The following is a 24,776-nucleotide window of genomic DNA, read 5'->3' on the forward strand; positions in this document are numbered from 1 at the left end:
TAGAAGTAGTAGTAGTAGTAGTAGTAATAATAGTGTAGTAGTCACAATGTGTCAAAACTAATCCAGCTGGGTGGAGGCTGTACTTTAGCCAGACTAGCTTTTTGTACATTATTTATATGCTTCAGTGCTATTTTACAGTCATTAGGAGAGTGATTAAAATAATGAATGTGTTGAATTCTGACTTATACACATGTTGAGACCTTACTAGCTGCTAAAAACAACTTGCTGGGAGCCATTTTTGGGGGGGAAGTCTTTTCAAAAACATTTTTTGGAAATGTAAATGTTTTCTTTTGCTAGCATTTACTATTTATATGTGTCTTTGAAACAAATTTCGAAGCATAAGCCCATCGATCAAAATGTCTTTAAGATTATAAAACAATTCCGTTATTTGTGTCAAAACTTTTGACTCGTACTTTTGGGATATTTGAACGCTTAATAATGAAAGACAGCAGGGACTCACCTTTGAGACCAAGGGTCTGTAACTGGAACAGCCGCCCAAGTTCATAAGGCAAAACCCGTAAACAGTTGTTGTTCAAAAGCAATTCCCTGAGGAAGACATGAAAAGAACATTACAGAGCATACTTAAAAATGCAACACGCTATCCGCTACAATACAAACTCTTTGCAGACCATTTTATTACAACATGTTTATTTTTAGGATATCTTCATTTTTTGAAGGCCCCATTATTATTTAAATGGATCTGAAACTGGAATGATGAACAAAATGGCAAATACGAGCACAGAATATGATGTACGCACTAATATTAGAGGTCATTTTTCTATAAAAGAACTGATGGTTCAGTCATGCCCTTCAGACTGTTTATGTAAAAGGCACCTCTGCCAAATATTTCCAGAGACAGACAGTCTAAATATTGTGATAAGATGTTCTATCAATAATGATATAACAGGTCAAGCTGTTTGGAAATGAGTTTTTTGCTAGCAGGAGTGCAGAACATACTAATCCTTATAAATTAAAAGAATTTATGGACAAACATACAGACAAAATTCAGACTTCAAGGCCTGGATGATTAATCATTATTTTATGGAAATCGCAATTTGAGTGCAATTTTCAAATCACAAGAGTGGCCCTTTTAATTAAATCTGACATTGTTCATTGTTGATTTAACAAGTTTTGGGTGGGGAAATTTAACCTAATAGCACAGAGCTCATGAACTGTCAGTAGGAAAAACTGCATTCAGCTTTCAAACTTAAAGCCCAAACAAATGGATGTGTTGGACTTGTTTCGAAACAAGAAGGCCTAAAGCTTAATTTTTAGAAAATAATCACCTTCACATTGCAGTCGCAATATCTATTTGAGCTTACTGAGCAACTCAACACGGTATGAGGCGACTGTGTGATGATTTAGTCATGCAGTTTGCACAATGATACTTGCTTGTTTATATGCTCCCAATTCTTGATACATTAGCCTTGTAGCTGCAGTGCTAACCTAAAGAAACATGTTTCAGACACCAAACATGTCTTGGCTGATCTTTATACTACATTTAAGTAAGACCTTTGACTAAACTGCTAAATATCCCTTGTCTAAAATGTGCAGAGTAGTAGTGGGAACCAGTATACCGGTCTAAAGTCTTTATCAGGTACGAGTTTCATCATAACTGTATTCATCATAACAAGTATGCCCCAAATAAGCACAGATAACAACATACAAACTATGTACACCATGCTAACATTATCTTGTTTAGCTGAATGGGTGAGCCAGGGATGTTCTAGACATATTTCAGATAAAAATAAAGTCATTTTTTAGTGGAAAGTGAAATAAAACAACTGTACATTAGATTTTTGGGCCAGATTTATTAACATTTTGCACCATCACAAATAGTTTTGCCATTAAAAAGTGGCTGTAGGGAATTACTAAAAAAGGGTAATGACTCTTTAGCATCTGTAATAAGATAAAAGGTGCAGTTGCTGTCCTTTTGTGTATTTGCCTCATTGCATATGCCTTTATAGTTTCCCACAGAAAACTGGGAGGACATTATCGTAATGAAGTACTTATTTTGATTTACTAAGACAAGTAGACAGTAAATACTGACTGTGAATTTTTTGATGCTTGAGAAAAGCTTGTCTTGTTTTTGCTGCTAATGTTGATACAATTTTTGTTGCTTCGATAGAGAAAAAAAAAAAGAAAGTTTATCACACATGTATTTATTTTCATCTTCAATAAAAGTTGCCATGTTATATTATTTTTAATTTGTTGACGATAAAAACCTGAATCAATTTGCTTACTGACCTTACTGACTTATCTGACCTTTCAGGTGGCGAGAGGAACCACCGGATCCACCTGCTGCTCTCCTATTAGCCGCACTGAAACAATTGGCCGAAGTGCATCGCACAAAATTGGAAAAGTGCCGCGGTGAGCTCCACCCGGAGAAACTCATTCACTCAGCATTCAGTGTGAAAGCAGCTTAAAATTGCGTTGCGTGCCTAACTTGAGCCTTTAACACGGTAAAACCACACGGGCTCTCGCATCTTATCGCTTTAACATGTCAGCGCTGCTGTCTTGTCGCAGATCACGGACAGGCTTTATCTTGAGTAGAACCTTATAAATGATGCTTGGTCTGTTTTTACCTGCTGTAGTGCTGAAGACTGTGGCTGTATGTACAGTGAGCCTCGAGGTCTTCACCATGAAGCAAAGCGGACTGGGGCCGTTTTGTGTTCACAGTGTACAAATCAATCGAACCACAAAACGAACTACAAACGAACCGAACAGTGTTCACATATGCAAAAGAAACCATGACTCAGCAGTCTGAGTCCATTTCAGACGCTGAGACAGCCCAAGTGTGAAAACGCCCTTAAACTGCCATTTCCTAATACTGTGGGGATATTTTACACTCACTTAACTGTCTTAAGAGCAGGTTTTGCTAAATAATGCTTTAATTGTTTTTATTCATTACTCATTATTTTGTTATTACTCATGATTTTGAAAATAATCAAAATCTTGAGAAAATAAATCATTATTTCAACCTTATGAGTAACAATTTAAACCTGAATCAGAAGATAAAAGCCAGTCTGGATGGGTTCCAAACCATACACTTCTATACTTCTCATACTACACTAATGAATGGACAACGTATTGTGATATACACACTTGTACACACTATTTAGTGCTGTAGTATGCAGTTTGGGACATAGCCATTTTCTCTTAACTGGTGGAAACAGGCCTCCATACAAAAAGCATGTGAGTCAAACACGTGGTTATAATGCACTGCTAATATGTTAATTACGGGAGTTGCGCCTGTGTTCATTTGCATGGAAGTTCTCAGTAGATAAGATAAAAAGGAAAGGAAATTAGCCACCCCCACCAGCGCAACGTATCAGTAATAATTTAACATCTTAATGCCTTTGTTAATGAACCGTTACAGCTCCTGCTTAGTGCGCCTTCCAGTGTTAAATCTTGGCATGACACAATCAGTTACCGCTCCACATTTGAACAATCTGATTGTTCGACGCTCAATGTATCTTTATAAAGTTTGTCTAGAACGAGTGAGCAGAGTGAGGTTGCACATCAGCGATCCGATGTGTCAGTTATATGTGCACAATGTTTTCTCTCGCCACATTACAGCATGTTGTTATCCCGCTATTATCACAAATCTTTTACATAACATCATCGTCACGTATATACTGCTTTTCACTTAAAACAGCTTCCTGCATCTCTGTTTTCAGCCATAAAAATCAAACAGCTAAATATTAGGAGGCCTTTGATCACTCCGGAGGTTGACAGGAAGGCTAAAGATTAACTCATTCACTCTTTTACACTACTGGATCATCCGTGCCATCAAATGCTTCCAACCTGAAAACTTGCTTAAAGAATTTAAAATTTGGGAAATCACAGACAAATTCCAGCTAAAAACAACTTACCTGAGAGACACCATGTTGCCGAGTTCTGCTGGCAGGCTGCGAAGTTTGTTGGAGGACAGATTTAGGTAGACCAGGTGCGGGAGCTTGGCGATTTCGGGGGGAAGCCGGCTAAGGTTGTTGTTGTTAATGTGCAGAGCAGTCAAATGGGTGAGTGTCCATAATGAACTGCTCAAGTTCCTGACTCGCCCTGTCCGGAAAGAGATATCAGTAACAAGACCAACGGCCAGTGGCTACATTAGGAACATCAACATTTAAGAATTCCTTAATCCCTAACAGAGATAAATTTAAATATCAGTCTTAAAACTCAACAAGACACAATAACACAGGTTACTTATTAACCACCAGCATAATAGCCTAACCATTAGCCTATAATATCACTGAACTGTTACTATCCAAAAATAGCATATGGATTAATGGCTATTATTAGTGATTAATCAGAGAATACTTCTGGATCTGGTCTACCAAAAATACACACAATCAGTACATGATCAATCACAGACTGACACAACTAGGCCAGGCCAATAAAAACATCTGAAGCCCCACACAGGATAACTAACCGGTTATCTCTAACTCAGCCCAGTGCGACTTCTTCCCATTAGCCGCCTCCTCCGCTGACATGATGGTGTACAGCCTGCGCGGATCCGGAGGATCATATTTTTCCTTTGGCATGCCTGTTAATCTGGAGAAAGAACACCAGAATTCAACCATGTGTACGTGCACAAAGCTAAATCAGACACGGTTTGAATGTTATTTTAACAACAGTTTGTTTCCTGTTTACCTCAAATATAATCAAGCAGCCAAAACATGTCTGCTGTCTGAAGTTTGGTTCTTTAGTTTTGCACTAGCTATGCGGCTAACGTAGCCAACAGGTAATCAAAAGCACAGACAAAATGAATCCAGTAAAAACAGATCGTACTGCTTTAGCTATTATGTCCATTTTTATAAGTAACAGAATGTGATGACACAGCATGTCAGATATTATCTACAAAAATAGCAAAATGTGATACAGACTCAGAAACCACATTAGCTTGTCTATTTGAAATTACTTAACAACTCGATGCAGCAAGCATGTGATCGTTTAGGCACACTGTGTGCACAATGCAAATACCATCACATGCAAAAGTTTGGGTGCCCCTGGTCAAATTACATTGTTTGCTGATTAAAAGTGACATATTCTCTACAGAAAACACACTTGTGCACAATTTAATACACAACTACTGTTTATCTGAATAAACATATTGAAAAAACTAAAACAAAATGTGTTGTGCAAAAGTTATGGCACATTTCACATTTCATGTTTTATTTTATTTTCAATATGTTTTAACTCATAATTAGAAACTGTACACTAAAATGTGCCATATTTAAGTGTGTTCTCTGTAAAGTATGTGTAAATGTATTTTCAGAGGCACCCAAACTTTTGCATGCCACTGTCTATAAGCTTCCATTACTTGTTAGCTACATTAGCCTTGTAACATAAAAATAAACTTTAGGCATGAAACATGTCAGACTGATTAACTATGTTCAGGTATATGGGGAAAACACTGTAAATGTGATCATTTTTCACCAAACTATTCCTTTAAAGTTGTAAAGGATGCCTGGTCTTTCTTGGTCGTACTGATTTTCTCCAATATAAGCTGACTGGATGAAGAGTGTTCAAGGATGTTCATGATCTCAATACAGCATCAAAAAATCTAAGAAACTGTTTGAAACTTACAGTTGTAATGCCAGTACACCTCTCTGTCTCCTCCAAGAGCCTCTCATTTACAGTCTTTCAAGTAAAACATAGTTAGTGATCAAAACTTGGCAACTGTCTGCTCCCCATCTATTTTTGTTCTGTTTACAACTCAGTTGTACTATTTTACAAGATTACTGTTTCGCACAAGGACATGTGCAAACATGGTACTTGTTTGAGTCACACCAATCTATGTAGCAAATAAGAGCTCTGTAGAACCAACACATTTGCAACACTAACTATTTTAAAAATTGTATCTATTCTGTAATATCGTTACACCCCTACAGCAGAGGCGTCTTCTGTTTCACGGGGCTCTTTAGGCAAAGCATGCATGAAGCAAGCTTTTGTAATGGCTGCTGCACATAGCACGTTTAATTATCTTTGGAATACATGTATGAATAAGCAAACAGCTTATTTACAGAACAGACTACAGCAGAAATGACAATTTCAGATTCAGAGCAGTGCAACGAACATAATAACAGCAGCATACGTGGGAATGATGAAGTCACAGCGCCGTGTCTTGGTACGTTGTTTTCCTGAAAGGTGCACTGCAAAACATTAACTAACCAATGTTTTGCTAGAAAAAGTGGTGATTTGTTCCTTTTTCTTAATGCGGGGCCAACAAATTCACGCAAAAAAGTCAAAGCCCATGACTCTAGGAGGTGGCTTATCTCACAGCAGACTGCTGATGTTCTGTGTGCTTTGATACTTTGAACTGTTTACAAGAGCAACTGTCAAGTGATCAGCCCCATTTATATGTAGAGCACACACTAACCTGTGAACACTTAGCAAAATAAAAAGCATGCAAGTAACATCTAATATAGATCTTTTTAAAAGGAAACACAAAAAAAATCAAATAAAATATACATTTTACTCTATGGAAACCCATATGGAAAACAAATATATGTAAAGTGCATCTATCAAATACATTGAAAAATACATTACATTAATGTTTGGAATATATTGTGGAAAAAAAAACAAACAATATATTTCATATGTATCTGATACAAAAAAAACATGCCTATGTGTTATTTTCAAACTTGAAAGGAAAAATATGCATTATTTTAGAGTCAAAACAAGCGCAAAATAATTAATAAAATTTGAACTTAGAAAGCATAAAATAATTCAGGGGAAAGAAAACAATAACAATACAGAAGTTAGAAAAAAAAGTAAGAAATAGGTACAGTATTGTGTAACAGCACTAATGCATATTGCTTAAGACCACTTATCTGGAACCAAACGTAGTTCTTCGAACTAGCTCACAAGATATAAACTACTTTTTTTGAAAATAAGAAATTATTATGTTATGTTGTTTTTCCAAGCAAAAACATAGTTGCCCTGATTTCACCAGCACACCTGATTTTTAACCCAAAGAAGCGCTGATTAGCCAAACCAAGTATCTGATGATAACTTCAGTTAATACTGGGCTGCCACAAGGAGCCGTTTGGAAACAGTTAAACAGACCCACTGTCATACATACAATTACTACTTATTATATTAGTTATGCGTTTATTCTAATATTTTTATGTTTTTAGAAGGCAAATAAACACTTACTGTGCAAAAATAATTTTTAATAGTAAGTTTCTCAGGCAACTGTAAGTTCTGCACAATAAAATACATACCATAGAAGAATACTAGTGCAACAAAAAATAATGAATATTTGGAGCAACAAAAAATAAGAAAATAAAACCATGGAGGTAAAGAAACAAAAAGTACTTTTAAATAATACGCACAGTGGCCCTTGTACGTCGAAGTTGCGTAAAAAAGCGCAGATTTGACCGCCTTTAATTCCCGTCATATGAAGGTCATAAAACCTTCATATGACGGGAAAATGAGCAGAGATTTGAGCGCAAATGATGAATCAGCTTCAGCGCCAGCCTCCTCATTTACATACCATTTGCATGAGCCACTCCCTTATTTCCATGCAGATATTTCAGTAGGGAGCCAATAAAATGACAGCTTTCAGCGGCTCGTGAGCCAATGACTGTGCTCGTAGGCGGAGCTTGAGGTCAAGCAGCGAGTGCACTACTGCCCCTACTGACCAAACTTTACTGTGTCAAAATTACAAAGACTGCAAAGAATTAAATATGAAATCTTAAGTTTTTTTAAGATTTTTGATGATTGTGTAGTGTGATCATTTTCATAAAATTACAGATTTAAACACTGCACTATGGCAGTGTATGAAGCTTCTGCACTAGCTGTATTCTGCATTGTTTATTTTCGGGGCTGTCAGTAATATAAAACAAAAACTCAGGAGCCACGTTTACATGCAGCCTGATAATCCGTTAATAATCCGACTAATGGCTCAATCGGAATAGAACACGTCCATGTAAACACCTTAATCGGAATAGACTAGTCCGATTGAGGCCATTCGGAATACAATTTCTATCCGATTGAACGAGGTGGGTAAACTTCTAAATAATCCGTTAAATAGAAGAATAATAGCCATGTAAACGCCTGAATCCGATTACATTCCAATCGGAACGTGTAAGTATGTTCTGCGCATGTGCGTCGCGTCATGGCGAAAGTTTATACCGTTCAGCATGGCGGAGCAGAAACTGGTCTGCAGAGGAGACGAAGTTTATGCTCTGAGCTTTAAAAGACGGCGGTGGGACGGACGTCCAGCTTATGTGTCTCAGAACACGACTTGAGTTTTAAAGCAATTAAAACACAAGCGCGCCAACTGGAAACTCATTTCACGCGGACTGGACCTCACGTGATGTTCGCTGTCATGGTAACGTTTACTCTAAACGCTACTCCACGCATGCGCGTCATTTTGCATCGGATTACTTGTAGTGAGCATGTAAACGAAGATTTTCCATCAAATCGTTGAATAGAGTGTGCATATAAACACCTCAGTCTGAATCTGTAATCGGATTGTATTCAATCGGATTGGCAAAAATCTTTGCATGTAAACACAGCCAGTGTCATGTCTTTGAATTCCGCAAAGCAAAGGAACCTCTTTTTAAGACTTGATTTTTCTCTTTGTGGTATATCTGGTTTTTAAAATACCTGTAGCTTTAGTCATTCACAGTGTGAAACCTTTATTGTTTTCCTGTGAAAATGTAAGAACCTTTTGGACCGAGACTGAAATATGTCTTTCCACCTTTTATTCCAACCTACATGCATTTCAATACGAAGACAACGTGGTTTTTTCATCATTCTAGTGACCTTAGTATTAATATCTTTATCAACACTGTTATCCTTATGTCCAATTTTTTTTGTCCACAACGTAAATGGAGTGAGAAATGACCAGTCTTTGATTCCTTCTGAGCTGAATTTGATCATTATAGGGTTGCTTTGCATTCTTCTTGTAACAAATTACCATGGGCTTAAAAAAAAACAACATAGAAAAATATTACCTAACAATCTCATTGTACACATTCAACAATTTATTCTTTGTACTGTCATTATAGACGATACTAATCATAGTTGTGGTTAGTTATCTGCAAATCAAACATTATTTAAGCTCTTTACACATTAGGCTCAGATTTACACACTCCTACAAGTCGTGAGTTTGATCGTATCGATCAGATATAACTGTACGCAACTTTGATAAATAAGGGCCACTGAGATTCATAGATGGCATTACCTTATTACTGACGAATAAAAAGCAAAACACTGAAGACAACAGCAGGCTTGCTGAACAGAGTGACCTCATTCGCCTTCTATAAAAATATCAGTCAGTGAGGCGGAGAGTCAGGTCGCAGCTGTTGCATGTACAAGTTCAGCGGGCTGCCAAATTCCAGAAGAGCGGACCAAAAGCGCACTTTGAGCGGCGGTGCGAACTGAACAGCGTTAATAAGAAGCATATTCCAGGTCTGGTCTTTGACACGGGGAACATTTCCACACTCACTGGTGTGAAATGTACCTTCTGTAACCCGCTCCGTTACCCTGTAGGCTAACGCCGCGTTACGTAAAGCTCTTCTGAGAAGTTCCACAGCAACAACAGGTCAGCACGGAGCTTCACGACAAGACCAGCTACAAAGTGCTAAATCAGGATTTGCAGTCCTTTCCGTCTAATAAAGACAATAAACTAACGCTAACCCCGTTGTTCATAGTGGAACCGTACAAAAGTGGAAAAAGCTGAGGGAAAATACAAACGTGTCACGTAAACGAAAGGCTTTGGCTCAGTTCTCATAACAAGCAGCTCGGCTCGACCCATCACGGCTGATCTACAATACATCTCCACATTCATGTATGAAGTAAAGGTTTACTGTGGGCCTAGGTACGCCTGGTAATTAAAGTACAGCTTTAGTGGCTATTTCGCTACTCATGACGGGTATCTCCTGAACAGGCTACATCCCAGATCAAGAACTGCGAATGGTTTCGGACTAAAACGCAGAGCAGACAGCCGGAACTGATCCGCATGGTGTTTAAATCGGGCCGCCTTGGGACATTAAGACAGTTAGCTAGCGTTAGCTTAGCTAGCAGCCTCTCCTTGACTGAGAGGGAAAAAAACAACACGACGCTCTGACAGGGCAAAAAATTAGACGGAAGAAAGGTGGGAAATGCTGTAAAGAAGCAGCAGAGTTGGTTTACCTGCATTCGGGGGGGGGTAAAGGAGTTGTCTAAGCGATATTGTTGGAGACATGCAGACAGAAACTCCGTGACGGTCCGTCTCCGAGCGGTCTGAGAGAGAGACGGGGGAAGGACGGCGGGCATGGCTTCCGCTCTTCCAACCAGCACACATTAAGGGTGCCACGATTTCGATAATGTATCAAAAAATGAACGCTTAAAAAATACAGCAAAGAAAAGAAAAAAAAGCGTGTCGACATTTCAAACTGTATCGCCGATACGCCTCTCGACATCTTGCGAGGGTCTCTCTTTAGTTAAATTTGTTGAAAACATTGATTTATCAGTCTACTCAGGCTTTAGGAGGGACTTCAGTGTTTGTGAAGAGGCTGTTAATTGAGGTTCTCTTTAGAATTTGACTAACAAGCTACATGCCGTACACTAAATATAAATAAAGCTAATGAACAAGCATTGATGGTGTTTCTTTTGAAGACTGTATGTTTTTTTTATTTAGTGGGTGAGTGTTTTAAAAGTATTCTCCTAAAAATATAAACTTACCATTACAAAGTGACTGTGCTCTGAATACTGCCTTTATAAAATGTAACATGGGCTGAATACAGATACTTTAGGATATACTTTTTTGCCAAACTTCTGCCTTTTTTAAAATGTGTTTTTCTGAGCTCCAGCATTTTATTTTCCTCAAATTATATCTGTGTAGTATATAATCCAAGAATTGGATCTTGGCCTCAAAAACCAAAAAATATATCCAATCTGAAAATGTGTAGTTTACTCCCATACCAAACATTCGCTAAAATGGAAAAGTTTACCCGTTCAGCAGCCTGTCTGACTTAATCATGAAGAAGTTAAGCGTTTATACAAGTACTGCGAGTTATGCCGCTCAATTTAAACAGGAGACCAAACTGTTCTTATATTTGGATAAACGCTCTGGATGAACGTTACAGGCCAATCTGAGAGAAGTTTATTTACCACAAATGGGTTGCTTTCTTTGATTTCTTGCCTTATTCAAAGTAAGCTAAGAATTACGAGTAAAATGACATAGATAGTAATAAAACAGGCCAAGTTACAACCTCAGACTAAAATGAGTGATGTTACATTTGACTGTTTTATGAATATTTTGAAGACTGTAAATATTGTGTAAATAAAGCAACGAAACCATAAGTCAGACATGATGCTCAGTTAGGAGTCATATTTCAAGTTACTTGATTTTCAGCGTGTATATGAAGTTTGCCGGAACCTTTAATCGGACCGTGTGTATCTACACGGACGATATTATATTGAAGTGTGCAAATATGGCAGCGTCCTGCAGGAGCATTTTGAGAGGTCAGTTTTGTGGGTTTTATTTATTGACTGATATATTCTAATGAAATATTAATTAAATTATGTGTATCCAACTTAAACATACATTACCTCTTTTTCGGAACTTGTTTTTTATTAGTCTTCTCTGTCGCGGTTTATTTTGCTCTCTGTTAGCGTTTCTGTTCAGTGGCAGCGGCGGCGGCGGCGCTGTGAGGAGCAGAGCTGAAAGATAAGGAGATGGACAGTTTTCTAAAACATCCGCGAATAAAAGTTCTTTTTCATTAAAATTATGATTTAAAGACTTAGAAAAAATTACAGCCCGAGTAGAGTTAAAAGTATTTCCGTATCTCCTGTAAGTCTAAAAGCTGCTTAAAGGAGACTTCCACCGATTTTAGAAACATTTCCAATCGTTGTGATATAAACAGAGTAATTCAGAGTGGTTTGATGTGAAACTGTTCATTATAGAGAAACTTATTGACTCAGATTTCTTTACAGGGGTTGTGAGAGGAACCAGGGGTTACAGTGTCTGTACTGAAAATATGACCTTTTTATTTACTATCCAAAACCACCAGTTTTTATATGTAATGTTGATAATAATAAAATAGTGTTAAATTTGAAAATCTATCTGAAATCAATGTCTCGGGAATCGGACAACATATTTGTAATCATTTCATTACATTAGCTTTATGTGATGCAGCTTTCAGAGGCATTAAATACATAAGACGTCTGGTTCCTATACACCACTGAGCCATAACATTATGATTATTATTGTCTAATATGCTGTTGGCCCTCTGCGTGCCACCAAAACAGTTAGGACCCATCAAGGGGTGGCCTCTACAAGACTTCTGAGGGTATCCTGTGGTATCTAGCCCCATGATGTTAGCAGCAGATCCTTGAAGTCCTGTTAGTTGCAAGGTCGAGCCGCCACAGATCACATTTGTTGTTCCGGCGCACAGATTATCAATTGGATGGAGATGTGGGGAATTTTGGAGGCCAGGGCAACACCTTATACTCTTCTTGATGTTCCACAAACCATTCCCAAAGAAAGTCTGCAGCGTGGCATTATCCTACTGAAAGAGTCCTTTGCCATTTGGGAATAGCATTGCCATGAAATTTACCTGGTGTACCTGGTCCACAGTGATGTTTAGGTGGGTGGAACTGATGTCCAAATGAATGCCCAGATCCAGGGTTTTGCAGCCTAGACACTGACCGGTCTGCAGCTATGCAGCCCCATATGCAGCAGGGTGTGATGCGCTGTGTGTTGTGGCACATTCCTTCAGTAACCATTGGTTCAGACCAGATGGGATAGTTTTCATTGCCCTTGTACGTTGATGAGCCGTGGTCCCTCAACACCCTGCTGCCGACTTGTGGTTTATCCTTTCTTGGACCACTTTCGGTAGAGACTCGCCACTGTTGACCAGGAGCACACCACAAGCCTTGCCGTTCATCTGGCCATAACAATTTGGTTTTTGTCAAAGTCGCCTAGGTCTTCACATCTGCCCAATTTCTCTTGCATCCAACATGTTGACTACGAAAACCTTGCACTGCCGTTACAAGATAATCAACTTTATTTGCTTCATCTTCGGGTGATCATACTGTTTCGGCTCATCAGTGTATGTTTCTGTAGAAATGTATAAGAAAAATGTTAATAGTCAATAATAAAGTCCAAATAGATCCGTTCTTAATTATTAGAGCTTGAAGAATGCCATCTTTGTTGATAAAACAGCAAAGACAAAACACCACACTTTGAGTTTCACACCTTCTATTCAGGGGTACAACACGAACAACACCAACCCAGAATATTCAGTTTACTCTTTAAGGAGCAAGAAATTCTATGACTGAAGTCTCCTGTGACTAGATGTTAGAGACTAGCGCTTTAACATAAAAACCAAACACTTTAAAGCCAACATTAACCTGCTAGTTACATCCTAATGTCTGTAGCTCATCCAAGTTGGGGCCGCACGCAAGTGTGGCTGAATGGTCACCTTATCCATTTAATGGTTTTAGCTGCAACCCTAATCGACCCACCCTGATTCCAACACATTTCACGAAGAAAATGCAGAGTGTTTGCACAGCTTTAGCTATTTCCAGATGGTTGCTAGAGTATTTTAGGGGCTGCTAGGGAGTTGCTAGGTGGTTGCTGTGGTATCTTGAGTGGTTACTAGGCTGTTGCTAAATGGTTGCTATGGTATCCCAAGTGATTGCTAGGCGGTAGCCATGTGTAATCACTAATTGGAAACAAAAAGCGAAATGTCTAAAATAGCTGAGTGAATGAATATCAATTGGAACTACTAAGAAAAGTACTAATGCATCAAAATTGTATGTAAGTACAAGACACTGAGTACATGGAACTAGCCACTAACCACATATCTAATGCACAGCGCAGAGTTATCTAGTACCACCAATCAGTGATTAGTTATAAGTTATCATCTGGGCAGAATTTTCAGTTTTTGGTGACTGTTTCTAATAAAGTGGATGGTGAGTATACAGACATTCGGCACTGTGAGCTACATCAAACCTTTCTGTCATGTTCTGTCACACAGTGTTATCTGGATGCCAGAGACAGCTCCTCATCACCAGTGCTCCCTCTTCTTTGTCTGCCTCCCAGAATGCAGATAGATATCATCCTATCAGGAGCTACGCCGCAGCAGCCAAGTGAGCTTTGTTCCCACAAAAAAAAAAAAACACATTTAGTATGTCTTTCTAGGTGTGGCACCATTTCTCTCTCTGCTCATCTAAGACTGCACAATTGCACCCAATGATGCATCATCTTATTTTTTGAGGACTATATGGTTTAGGCAAAATTGTTATTTTAAGTAATGTTTTGACAGAGCCTCTGAAATCACACAGTGTAAATTGAAGAGATGGGAGATGCCACACGTTTTACGCTCCACAAGCTCCATATGCATCTCACCTGCTCATGAGTACAAAACACATCCCACAATTTAATTTAAAGCTGTGCTGTGTAAGATTTTATTTGTTTGAGACATGAGTTATGAGTATTAGTAGGATTGTTTTAATGTTTTTATTTGATTTTTCATCTGCATGTTGTTTTCCCTGTTGAATTAATGGTGCAGTTTTGCCTGGTTATTGGTGGTTATTTCAGCTGGTCTTATTGTGCAGCACTCTGGCCGAAAGTTATAGTCTATAAATGCGCTGTATCAAAAACGTGATTTGGTCTGACTCTGAGTTATTTACTCTGACATGGCCAGCATGTTAGTTTGCACAGGACAAATGTAAGCTGTTGTCATTTCTGTGATTTGTTTTATAGTTGCTAAAAGCTGCCAGAATCTCTACTAAACACTTAGTCAACTTGAAATCAAAATGTATCCTTTTATGTTTTTGGTCGTATTAAGCACAGTTTGCCGTTTCTCATCATTGAAAGGACAAAATTCTTGTTTTGTTGTAACTAAACGTCTTCTGACATTTGAATAAGTCACTGTCTGCCAGCGTTGAGGAAAATTTGTATTAACCAATGGTATCATAGTGTGTTTTCCCTCACACTGCCCCCACCTATTATTAAGCAAAAACATCATTAATCACCTCCCTCTCTAGCTGCATGAACATGCTCAAATAAATATGGCCTGACTCCTGGTACAAATTTTCATGCTGATGTTTTTCTTTTGTGTAAACAGAAATCTGAGCTAACCTCTGCTTTAAGCAAACACAGAAAAATACAAATACACCATTCACTACATTGCAAAATAAAAATAATGAAACACTAATATCTGCTTACATCAGAACTACAAGCACATATTTGTAAAATTGGAAAACTGAGAAATAGTCATTTCCTGAACACACACACACACATACATGTATACATGTGTGTGTGGGGGGGGTGTGTTTGTGTGTATATAAATATGTGCATGTAAGTGTTCTTTACAGTGCTTACAAAAATGAATACATATGTATGTCATGTAATTAGTTTCATATATATAATTAATATATATATCATTGCTGTCCAAGGAAAAAAATGTATCTCCATTTTTTGCAATTTTTACAGTTGTCCTTTACATTGTGTGAAAATTTCATGATGATTGGACCAAAAGAAATGCTCCAAAATTGCTTAGAATAAAATCTCTTTCCATTAACTTGAAACATTGAAAGTAAAGAGTGTTTTTGCCCTATCCTGTGAAGTTGCTGTTTTGGAGATTTGTTTGGACTTGTTTTTCTTTGGACAGCAACCATATATATATATGTGTGTGTGTGTGTATGTGTGTGTGTGTATGTGTGTGTGTGTGTGTGTGTGTGTGTGTGTGTAAGTATGTGTACACACACTTTACTCATTTTACACAAAACACAGAGTGAGAATGGTGTGAATGGTTCGCTCTCCATATGGGACAGCAGGGTTCAAGCCCAGAGCAGGGTAGCAATTGTTAGGCTTCTAATGCTACGTCTCAATCTAATACATCACTCTGGTGCTTTGCGTGTGAGGTCATTTGATCTGTTCTGTCATCGCGGTCCTTAGCAATGTTTTTATCTCAGAAATTCACATCGCAAAAGCAGTAAAAAAAACTATTTATCATGCAGCACTACTATTTACAATGGCAAAGTAATAACAATATGATGATCAAATTGAACCATAATAACTGCACATACAAGTTTGTCATTGAATATGTCTCATTACAACTGTTATTGGCAGCTGTTTTCTGTTTAGCCTAGCAACATTTAAATAAAGTGAACTTCAAAATAACCTCTGAGTCATCTTATTATTAGATGGGATAGTTGAAAATGTAGTTAATGACATACATTTTCTTCTTGTAGACCAGCTAAGAAACCAAGAAAAGAAAAAGGCACAGCAAAAGATGTAAAAGAGGAGGAGAAGAAGAAGAAGCAGAAGCAAAAGATCGATGATACAGGTCGACATAAACCCGTACGGGCTCACAGCCTGGGCTCCAGTAGATGATGTATATTTGGTGAGGTACTATCCTAAGCCAGTGTATGATGCAGACATGGCTGTTGACATGATGAAGAGCTTTCAGAAGCTGGACTTCACCCCTGAAGACCAGCCTGTTTTCATCGATCTGCAATTGGACATGAAGCTTGAGAAAAAGGTGACCCTAAAATAGCTTCTCTAAGCTTCTATAATTTAGTTTTTTTTTTTCTTATAAACTCTGATTATTCCATTATTTTGACTGCATGAATGTTTTATTGTGTTCTTAAACTTTTGTTACCTTTTTGCATTAGTTTAGGAAATTATTGTAGATACTCTGAAGAATATGAAAATAATTTTTTTCTTGAATAGAGATGCAAATTTAAGTCTTTTTTTAACTTATTTATTAGAAAATAGTTAAAATGGCTTATTCGGGAGCAATGTCTGTTATATTCAAGGGAATTGATGGCTTTATATCCAGTAAAAAAAAATATTTTGGTCAAAATAATGTAGGACTTTCCTCACTGTTACATTAATACTCACAAATATAGTTTTAATATATTGCAGTATAATCACAATATAGTAGTTTATCTGTATTGTGCAGCAACAGCACCTAGCAATACCTGTCCTTGTATGTACAGTCAGGTCCATAAAAAAAAGTTATTGCTATTTTAGCAGAAGAATTCCCTCCCAGTGTAAGAACAAAACAAGACTTAAAATGGCTCATATGGAAACATGGCTGTTATACTCAAAGGGGTTTAATGATTTTGTACACAGTTGACTCAAATTAAATTAAATTCAGTTCAGTCTGTCTAATTTGTCAGAGGAGTTAACTATAATGTGCAAAATGTTGCAAAGCGTTACAGTGACATTTAATTTAACTGTTTAATTAGCAGATCTCTCAAATGTGCATTTTTGCTTCAAAGAGTAAATTCACAGCGTTTGTTTCCATATGGGCCGAAAAATTAATCCGCTCTCTGAGTGGTGAAATCACTAATCAATCATACACCTAATGATGTGAAAAACTGAACAGGGAGAAGAAGTGCAGATAATTTAGATTTAAGGCAGGGTGAAATTGAAATTGTTTAACATAAAAAGCTTGTAATGTGTTAATAAGCCCTCAAACAAATCACTAAATGTTTTATTGCATACCATCAACATCCTGATATGGTATTGACTCTATCCAATAAAATAAAGCAATAAGCCACGAGAGACCGTGGGTTACTGCAATTTTATCACGAGGAAGCGCACAACTACCTTCTCCGTGATAAAATCGCAGTAACATAAAGCATCGAGTGGCTTATTGCTTTTATAAAATGGCAGCCAACATAAAATATTTTAAAATACACAATGTTTTAGATGAGTATTTAAGTTATTATTAAGAATAATCAACATAAACAAGTATTTCTTCAAGAAATGTAGTTCCTTAAGAGTGGCATCGTTGCTGAGTAGCCATTGACCGCTGAATGAGGAGAAGAACGTTCGGTCGCTTATCGCTGTAAACTGCAAACATTTCATGATTTTTTTTTTTTAAACTTCTTTTGTATAACAGTGAACATATAACACAGCACTGTTAAATCAAACACTTTCAGTTTATAAGTACTTTTTGGTCACCAAATTACCACCACAAGTATTGTGAGTACTTTAATTCAAGCCTGTGATATTAATGTTGGAGTTGTTTAGCATGTTTGCTATCTTTTAGCCTGCTGGCTAGCTGACCAGCCTAGTTCTATTTAAGAAAATAAGTTTTCAGCCCCTCAGTTTAAACAAAAACAGGTTCTTACTTCATCAATACACTCAGTGCTCCATGGGATCAGCGTTAGAGTCGAAGATTAATCCATTAACAGCAGAAGGGTGTTTCGTGTCGTGGTGCAGTAATTCAGAGTTCAGCTGTTGTGAGGCGGTCATGGTATATCGTGGATTTTACAACGGCTTCAAATGCGGCTCGGCCAATCAGATTTCAGGACCAGAACTATCTGTTTTATAATGAAAAATAAATAGCTAGTTTTGATCAAAGTAATCCGTCATTCTTCCCTCGTGTTGCAATAACATTCACAAATATAGTTTTAATATATTGCGAGGCAGATTGCAACATGTAGCAATATAATGACAATAGAGTAGTTTGTCATATGTATGACAGTGGACAAAGTTAACAACATTATTGTTATTTTAGCAGTAGAATTCTTTCTCTGGTGAAGAAAGACCCTTACACTACAGTTGCCCAGATCAAGAACCCCCTCCAGGAAATGGCATTGCAGTGTCAAAGTCAACAATCAAGGGAAGACTTGACCAAAGTAAATACAGAGAGATTACCACAAGATTTACATCAAGATTCAAATACAGAGGGTTTACCTCAATATGTAAACCATTGGTGAGCCTCAAAAACAGGACGACCAGATTAGAGTTAGCCATAAAACATCTAAAATCCTGTACAGTTATAGAACAACATCTTATGGACAGATGACACAGTGATCAACTCGTACCAGAATGATGAGAAAATATGAAAAAAGGGAAGGAACTGCTCATGATCCAAAACATACCACCTCATCTGTCAGTAGTGTGGAGGTAGTGTTATGGCACAGGTATGCATGGCTGCCACAGGAACTGGTTCGCTATTTATTTACTGCAGGGTGAATTCTGAAGTATACAGGGTTATATTATCTGCGCAGATTAAGCTAAATGCAGTACTCACTAGATGGTGCTTCACCTGAAGCAAACTGCAAAGGCAGCTCAGTGGCCAAATTAATCACCTGACCTCAATCCATTCGAGCATGCAGTTCACTTACTGAAGGCAAAACTGAAAGTCAAAGAACAAGTAGTGTCCCAAGAACAAGGAGGAACTGATAGAGCATCACCTGGGAAGAAGCCCAGAGGCTAGTGATGTCTATGGGTTCTAGACTAAAAGCAGTTATTGCAATCAAGTATTAAAAATGACAGTTTGACAATTTGTTAGTTTGTTTAATTACTTTTGAGCCCCTAAAAATTAAGGGGGCGCTATGTATAAAAATGATTGTAATTTGTACACTGTTCACCTGATGTGGATGTACATATCCCAAATTAGAGCTGAAAGTCTGCACGTAGTCTGAGCTCATGTTTATTCATTCATTTCAACTCTAAGATGCTGTGAGAAAATAACGATGTGTATGCAAAACCTTAAAAACAATGTATACGAAAACTTAAGCAAAGTTAACACGTCCTCTACAGAGAATATATTTCTGCACATTTTAAAGCACAATTTACACATTAGGGGGGAAAAATAAAAGAGAAATTGTGGCCTGTGCAAAACTTACGGCATATTTTGTATTTTCTGGATTTTGTTCCCATTTTTTCCCCCCTAAAACCTACTGAAAACACCATATTTTACCTGTAGAGGATTAGAAAATCAGTGGACATGTAATTTGATGAGGAGTATTTAAACTTTTGCGTACAACTGTACATATGCTTTAATATGTTCTTTAATATTGTTTCTTGTTCTACCTCCATTTCAGAAAAAAGTAGACCCTTTTGTTAGCACTGTCCATTTACCTCATCCCTTCAAAAAGGATCTCAACAAGGTTGTAGTTTTCACAGAGGTGAGTATCTTGATATCTGCAGGTTTTGCTCAATATGAGCTCCATGTTAAATTGTGCTTGGCCTTTGTAAGCCTTGCAATGATTATATCACTGATCATGATATGATGTCTTTTCAGAATCCAGAGCAGGCCAGACTAGCCACTGAAAACGGGGCGACTATAGTAGGAGGAGCCGAGCTCGTAGAGAAGGTAAGACTTAACTGGTTATCTGTGCTGAAGAACAAATTTTACAACCACGATACAACAGCAGAACAAGAGTTTTCTCTTTTTAGATGGTCAGAGTGTGACTTTCTATCTCTTTCCAGAGCTTCAGTATTTATGCTCGATTTTTGGCTTTACTATGTATCTGCAGTTTTTCTTACAGACATTTTTAACTGACAGATTTAGATTTCGACAGTTACTCAATATTCAAGTTTTCTAAAACAATATCTTTCAGAATATTAATGCTATGTTTAGTCAGGTGTGTTGGATGGTGGCGTTCCAAGAGCAGCCTAGGAGATCTGAAAACATGACATGCACATTTGAATTAGCACCCAACATTTTATTTTAAAGTAAAATGTAATGTTTGGGGAAAGATTTATAGTTTGCTGTTATGCAGTTGGACCCAAAGTATTGATTGATAGTTCATAATATAGCTGTAATTAAGTAATTCTGAATTGTGTAAAGCACAGTGTCCATAATATAGTAACAAATTAAATAATTCTGAAAAAAATATGATGGAAGATGTGTCAGACTACTTTTGGGCACTGTATGATAATATATCGCTGTTGTCGGAAGAAAACCTTGTATCTCCAAAATGATAACTGTACAGGAAAAGGAAAAAATCGACTTTACTTTTAACGTAAGTCAATGCATCATGAAATTTACACACAATGTAAAGGGCAACAGGCATTTTTAAATTATGTATAAAACTGAAAAACAACAAAAATGAAGATATGAGATTTTCTTCTGACAGCAGATTATATATGAATTGTGCAGCTCTAATTAGCAGTCAGTGAATTGTTGCATTTACAAAACCTGCTTTGTCTAAAATGTCATGTGCTAATAAATAGGTTCCTCACTGCACCTTACCTCTCCTTAAATACTGGCTCTAGATTTTAGAAGATGAAATCACAGCAGACTTTTATGTGGCTGTTCCGGAAATTATCCCGAAGCTTGTGCCTTTGAAAAACAAACTGCGGAAGAAATTCCCCAAGAGCAAGAGAGGTCAGTGCTTTCACAACTGCCAAACTATGGCTGTTTATTGTGTGAAATTACTAAGAAATTACTATGTTTTTTTTTGTTTGTTTCAGGGTCAGTTGGTGTGAACATTCCGAAAATGCTGGAGTTGTTTAAGACTGGTCATGAGTACATGGTAGAGAGGGACTGCTACATCGTCACGCAAGTTGCAACGGTAAATCTTAATGGGACCTGGAGGCATAAGGCTGTAGGGCTGTAACATAATCACTTACATAATTACCCTGACATAATTACTTTGGCTTAACAGACTTAGGGGCTGATTTGCTAATGTTTTGCACCAGTGCTAATCCTAATTTAACTAGTCGTGATTTACTAATACGCAGAGCAAACCCCTTATTGATCACGGGGTGTTTGCTGCTGTTTTGAGCTTTTGCCTTGATGCATTTGTATTTGTAGCAGTTTCTCTATCAAAGTGCAGAATACTCTAATGAGATTATTATAGTGAAGCATCATGAAGAGTAAAATTGACTTACAAAGTCAAAATCTCAAGTAAATAAGTCATTACTTCAAACTAATGAGTCACAATTTGTACCATAATCAGGGAATGATTTACAAAACTTTTTTTTTCCCCTCTTATCTGGTGGAAACGGGCTTTCATGCTAAAGCGTGTGAGCCAAATATGTAGTTATATTGCACAGGTCATATGTTAATTATCAAGTTGCACCTCTTTTTATTTGCATGGAAGTTTTCTGTGGATAAGCTGCTAAATTGGCCACCTCCACCAGTGTGAAGTATCTGTAGACTATTAGTAATTAGCGCCTCTTATTGTAAGTCTGCCCCTAAGGCTGATGTTTTGTTGTACAGTTAACAAAGGATTGCTTAAGTATCATTGTCAGATGCAGTAACCCAAAGGAGGGAATAAAGCCATTTTTAACTTTCAAGTTTGAAATATTAATGGCATGACTCACACACTATCACATTATTTTTAAACAGCTGGATATGCCAAAGGAACACATCCTAAATAACATGCGGGCCATTGTTCAGGATGTTGCCTCCCACAAACCAGCAGAATTTGGTGAGTGTCATTATGCTGTGTAGCAGTTTCTAGCATAGTTGTAAAGTTTATGACCAAAATGCTTCACAGAGCCTTCAAAAGTGAGGCCATTTAAAAGAAATCAACACTGATTTCTTGTTATAACTTTAATATGAGTAGAAATGGCTTTGTACCCAATTGGCTAGTATTGAGTTCAGTTTATTTGGTCCAATTTGTCAGTGATGGTATGAAATGTTGCATAACTTTAAAATGACAATTTAATTTAGTCAGGTCTTTCAAAACTGTTTTAACTGGCAAACTAAAGATGCATTTTTGCCTCAGAGATTGGGTTCTCAACATTTGTTTCCATATGGGTGAAAATTTTAATTCAGTGTAATGAATTGTATTTCCTTATAATATAAAAAATTTAATTGGGAGAACAAATGTAGTACCTACACTGCAAATAAACGCTTTTTGAATAAGGCACACTACAGAACAGCCAATCACAAACAGAACTCACTTATATGTATCAGTCTTAAAGGCACAGTAACAAAAAACAGCCTAATATTAGTGGATAAATAGAGGTTGGAAAGTGGTAATTTATAAATGATGTATGACTGTTTTTGGTACACAGAATCACAGAAATGTCAATGGAGAAAATAATTTAGAACAAAAATGTGGAATATGGGCTCTTTAATACACAAACACTACACAATAAACTGTGGGAGGATCTTGTACATAAATGTAGTGTGGTGGTTCTAAAATCTGCAGAAGATGTTTTGATTTTTAATTATTCTTGTCTTTTTTTATTATTCAGGCCCCCTAATCGAAAGGGCCCATCACAAGCAGCAAGACGAGCGAGGGCCTGCGCATCAAATTTGACACACTTTTACCACAGGAGGTGAAGGATGAGGACTGAGCATAAAAATAAACAGTATTTCCATTGTGTAATGAGTTGTAATGTAATAAAACAAATTAAACATGTAATACTTTGTAATATGGGGTGTTACAGAAAAAAGAGCACATATAAATGATGTAAAGTAATATTATTATTCACCTACAGTCTAATTCAAATCACATGTATATTTAGGTGAACGAAGGTTTGGTTGTCACACTTTTCATTCTGCTTCTCTCATGTCACACATTGGGTTGGTAGTCACATTAATCATATTTTGTTAAAACTTAAAAGGAAAGAATATACCAGTGTTTATTTCTCAACAAAGACCTAAGAACATTCTTAAATTTTGTACTAGAGAAAATTGAGATGATAATTTGGTGTAATTTACTGTTTTTGCTAAAAAAAAATGCTAAATTCAAGAAATCAGAACATTTACAGAAATCCTCATGTGAATATTTAAAAGCTCTTAACATTTTAAAGCACTGTCCTCCAAACTGCCCTAAATTGAGTCCAGTGGAATGACAAGCATCCCTGCATTACGCTGCTAAACTGAAGGGCATGGTAATGGTGTTCTTACATAAGGAATGAGCACAAACAACACATTCAGCTAAACTCTTCTTTGCCTCGTTTTTTGGGACCAAGTCATTAATAACAAAAGCAAAACATCAGACTATAAAATCTTATGAAAAAAACAGAAAAACACACCACAGGTTAAATCTCTTAGAGTTTGCAAGAAGGTGTATTACATCTGCCCTCACGGCTTAAAGTTTCAGTATTGATATTTCTAGACTTCTCAGGGCTACCGGAGCTCTTTGCTACCAGCACTGTGACAGCCAAGCCCAACTAACAGTATAGGGGCTGTTGATTGGAAGCAATATCTTGTCACAAGATGGCAGTATTGCTCCCTTGATTTATGCAGCTGACCTGTAATGAGCAATGCTAAGAAAGGTGGACAAAAAAAATCAATTAAGCAAATTTGTTACATTTTCCTAAACAGTACCTGTGACTTGACTGCTCTCTAAATAAGAAAAGTTCATTTTTACACATATTGACAAATTTGAACCTAAAACAGTTATTACATGTTCAATGCAATGCTCAGTTTTCAAGAAATTGTCAGAATTGTTCACAGTGGTGGAGATAGGAACCAGACGTCTGAAAAGTTTAATGCTAAAATCCACATCACTGCTAACGTTATTGCATAAAGTGGTTACAAATATGCTGCCTGATACCTGAGTCTTTGTTTTATGACAAAGTCGAGAGACGATTTTGGTTTAGAACTTAATATTTAAAGTCCATACAGAAAAGCGGGTTATCTTTGTAATTTTAAAAGGGAACTCCACCACTTTTTTCCAAAATTTTTGAATAATTCAGTCCTTGAGATGTAAACATTCCCTCAGAGTGGCTTCATGTGAAATGGTTTATTGTAGTGAGACCTACAGACTGATTTCTTTACAGTGGTGGTGATAAGAACCAGGGGTAACCATGTCTACAGCACAAGCACAACCATTTTATTTGCTATCCGAAAAACACCAGTGAACCTGCACACACCTTCTTCTTTGTTATGAAATGTTGATAATGCGAAAATAGTCATAAATCTAAAAAAATAAGTTCACTTTGGGGACTATTTTGCCTTACAACTCCCTGCATATCTGCCATAAATGGATTAAAGTACATTTTAAGCCAAAACTCACAACACCACCGTGAAATCAATATCGCAGACATCAGGCTGCGTATTCATAACCATTCCATGTAATAACTGTGAGGGAGTTTTTAGAGGTGGACG

General features: G+C 37.2%; 2 protein-coding genes across 3 annotated transcripts in view; one reads left to right on the plus strand and one right to left on the minus strand.

The window, feature by feature from the left end:
- Positions 1-10,260, minus strand: part of cnot6l (CCR4-NOT transcription complex, subunit 6-like) — a 28,941-nt gene extending 18,681 nt beyond the window's left edge. Inside the window, exons 1-4 of one of the 2 annotated variants that reach the window (XM_036599166.1) lie at positions 10,150-10,260; positions 4,433-4,554; positions 3,876-4,062; positions 461-546 (exon numbers count right to left, since the gene is read on the minus strand). In XM_036599166.1, coding sequence (XP_036455059.1) covers positions 461-546; positions 3,876-4,062; positions 4,433-4,544 — 385 coding nt within the window. In that variant the 5' untranslated portion in view covers positions 4,545-4,554; positions 10,150-10,260. Of the gene's footprint in view, positions 1-460; positions 547-3,875; positions 4,063-4,432; positions 4,555-6,097; positions 6,306-10,149 lie in introns of those variants that run through there. The other variant, XM_036599167.1, reaches the window with a different exon arrangement.
- A 1,144-nt stretch (positions 10,261-11,404) lies between these two features.
- mrpl1 (mitochondrial ribosomal protein L1) lies at positions 11,405-23,089 on the plus strand. The gene is given in 11 exon segments (XM_036599168.1): positions 11,405-11,463; positions 13,983-14,094; positions 16,204-16,309; positions 16,311-16,493; positions 19,801-19,884; positions 20,001-20,072; positions 20,978-21,089; positions 21,176-21,276; positions 22,056-22,137; positions 22,913-22,932; positions 22,934-23,089. Coding segments are annotated over 11 exon segments (984 nt in total). The 5' UTR covers positions 11,405-11,432; the 3' UTR covers positions 23,015-23,089.
- Positions 23,090-24,776: the final 1,687 nt, after the last annotated feature.

The sequence above is a fragment of the Colossoma macropomum genome, unplaced genomic scaffold, assembly GCF_904425465.1.
Source record: "Colossoma macropomum unplaced genomic scaffold, Colossoma_macropomum, whole genome shotgun sequence".
NCBI lineage: Eukaryota > Metazoa > Chordata > Actinopteri > Characiformes > Serrasalmidae > Colossoma > Colossoma macropomum.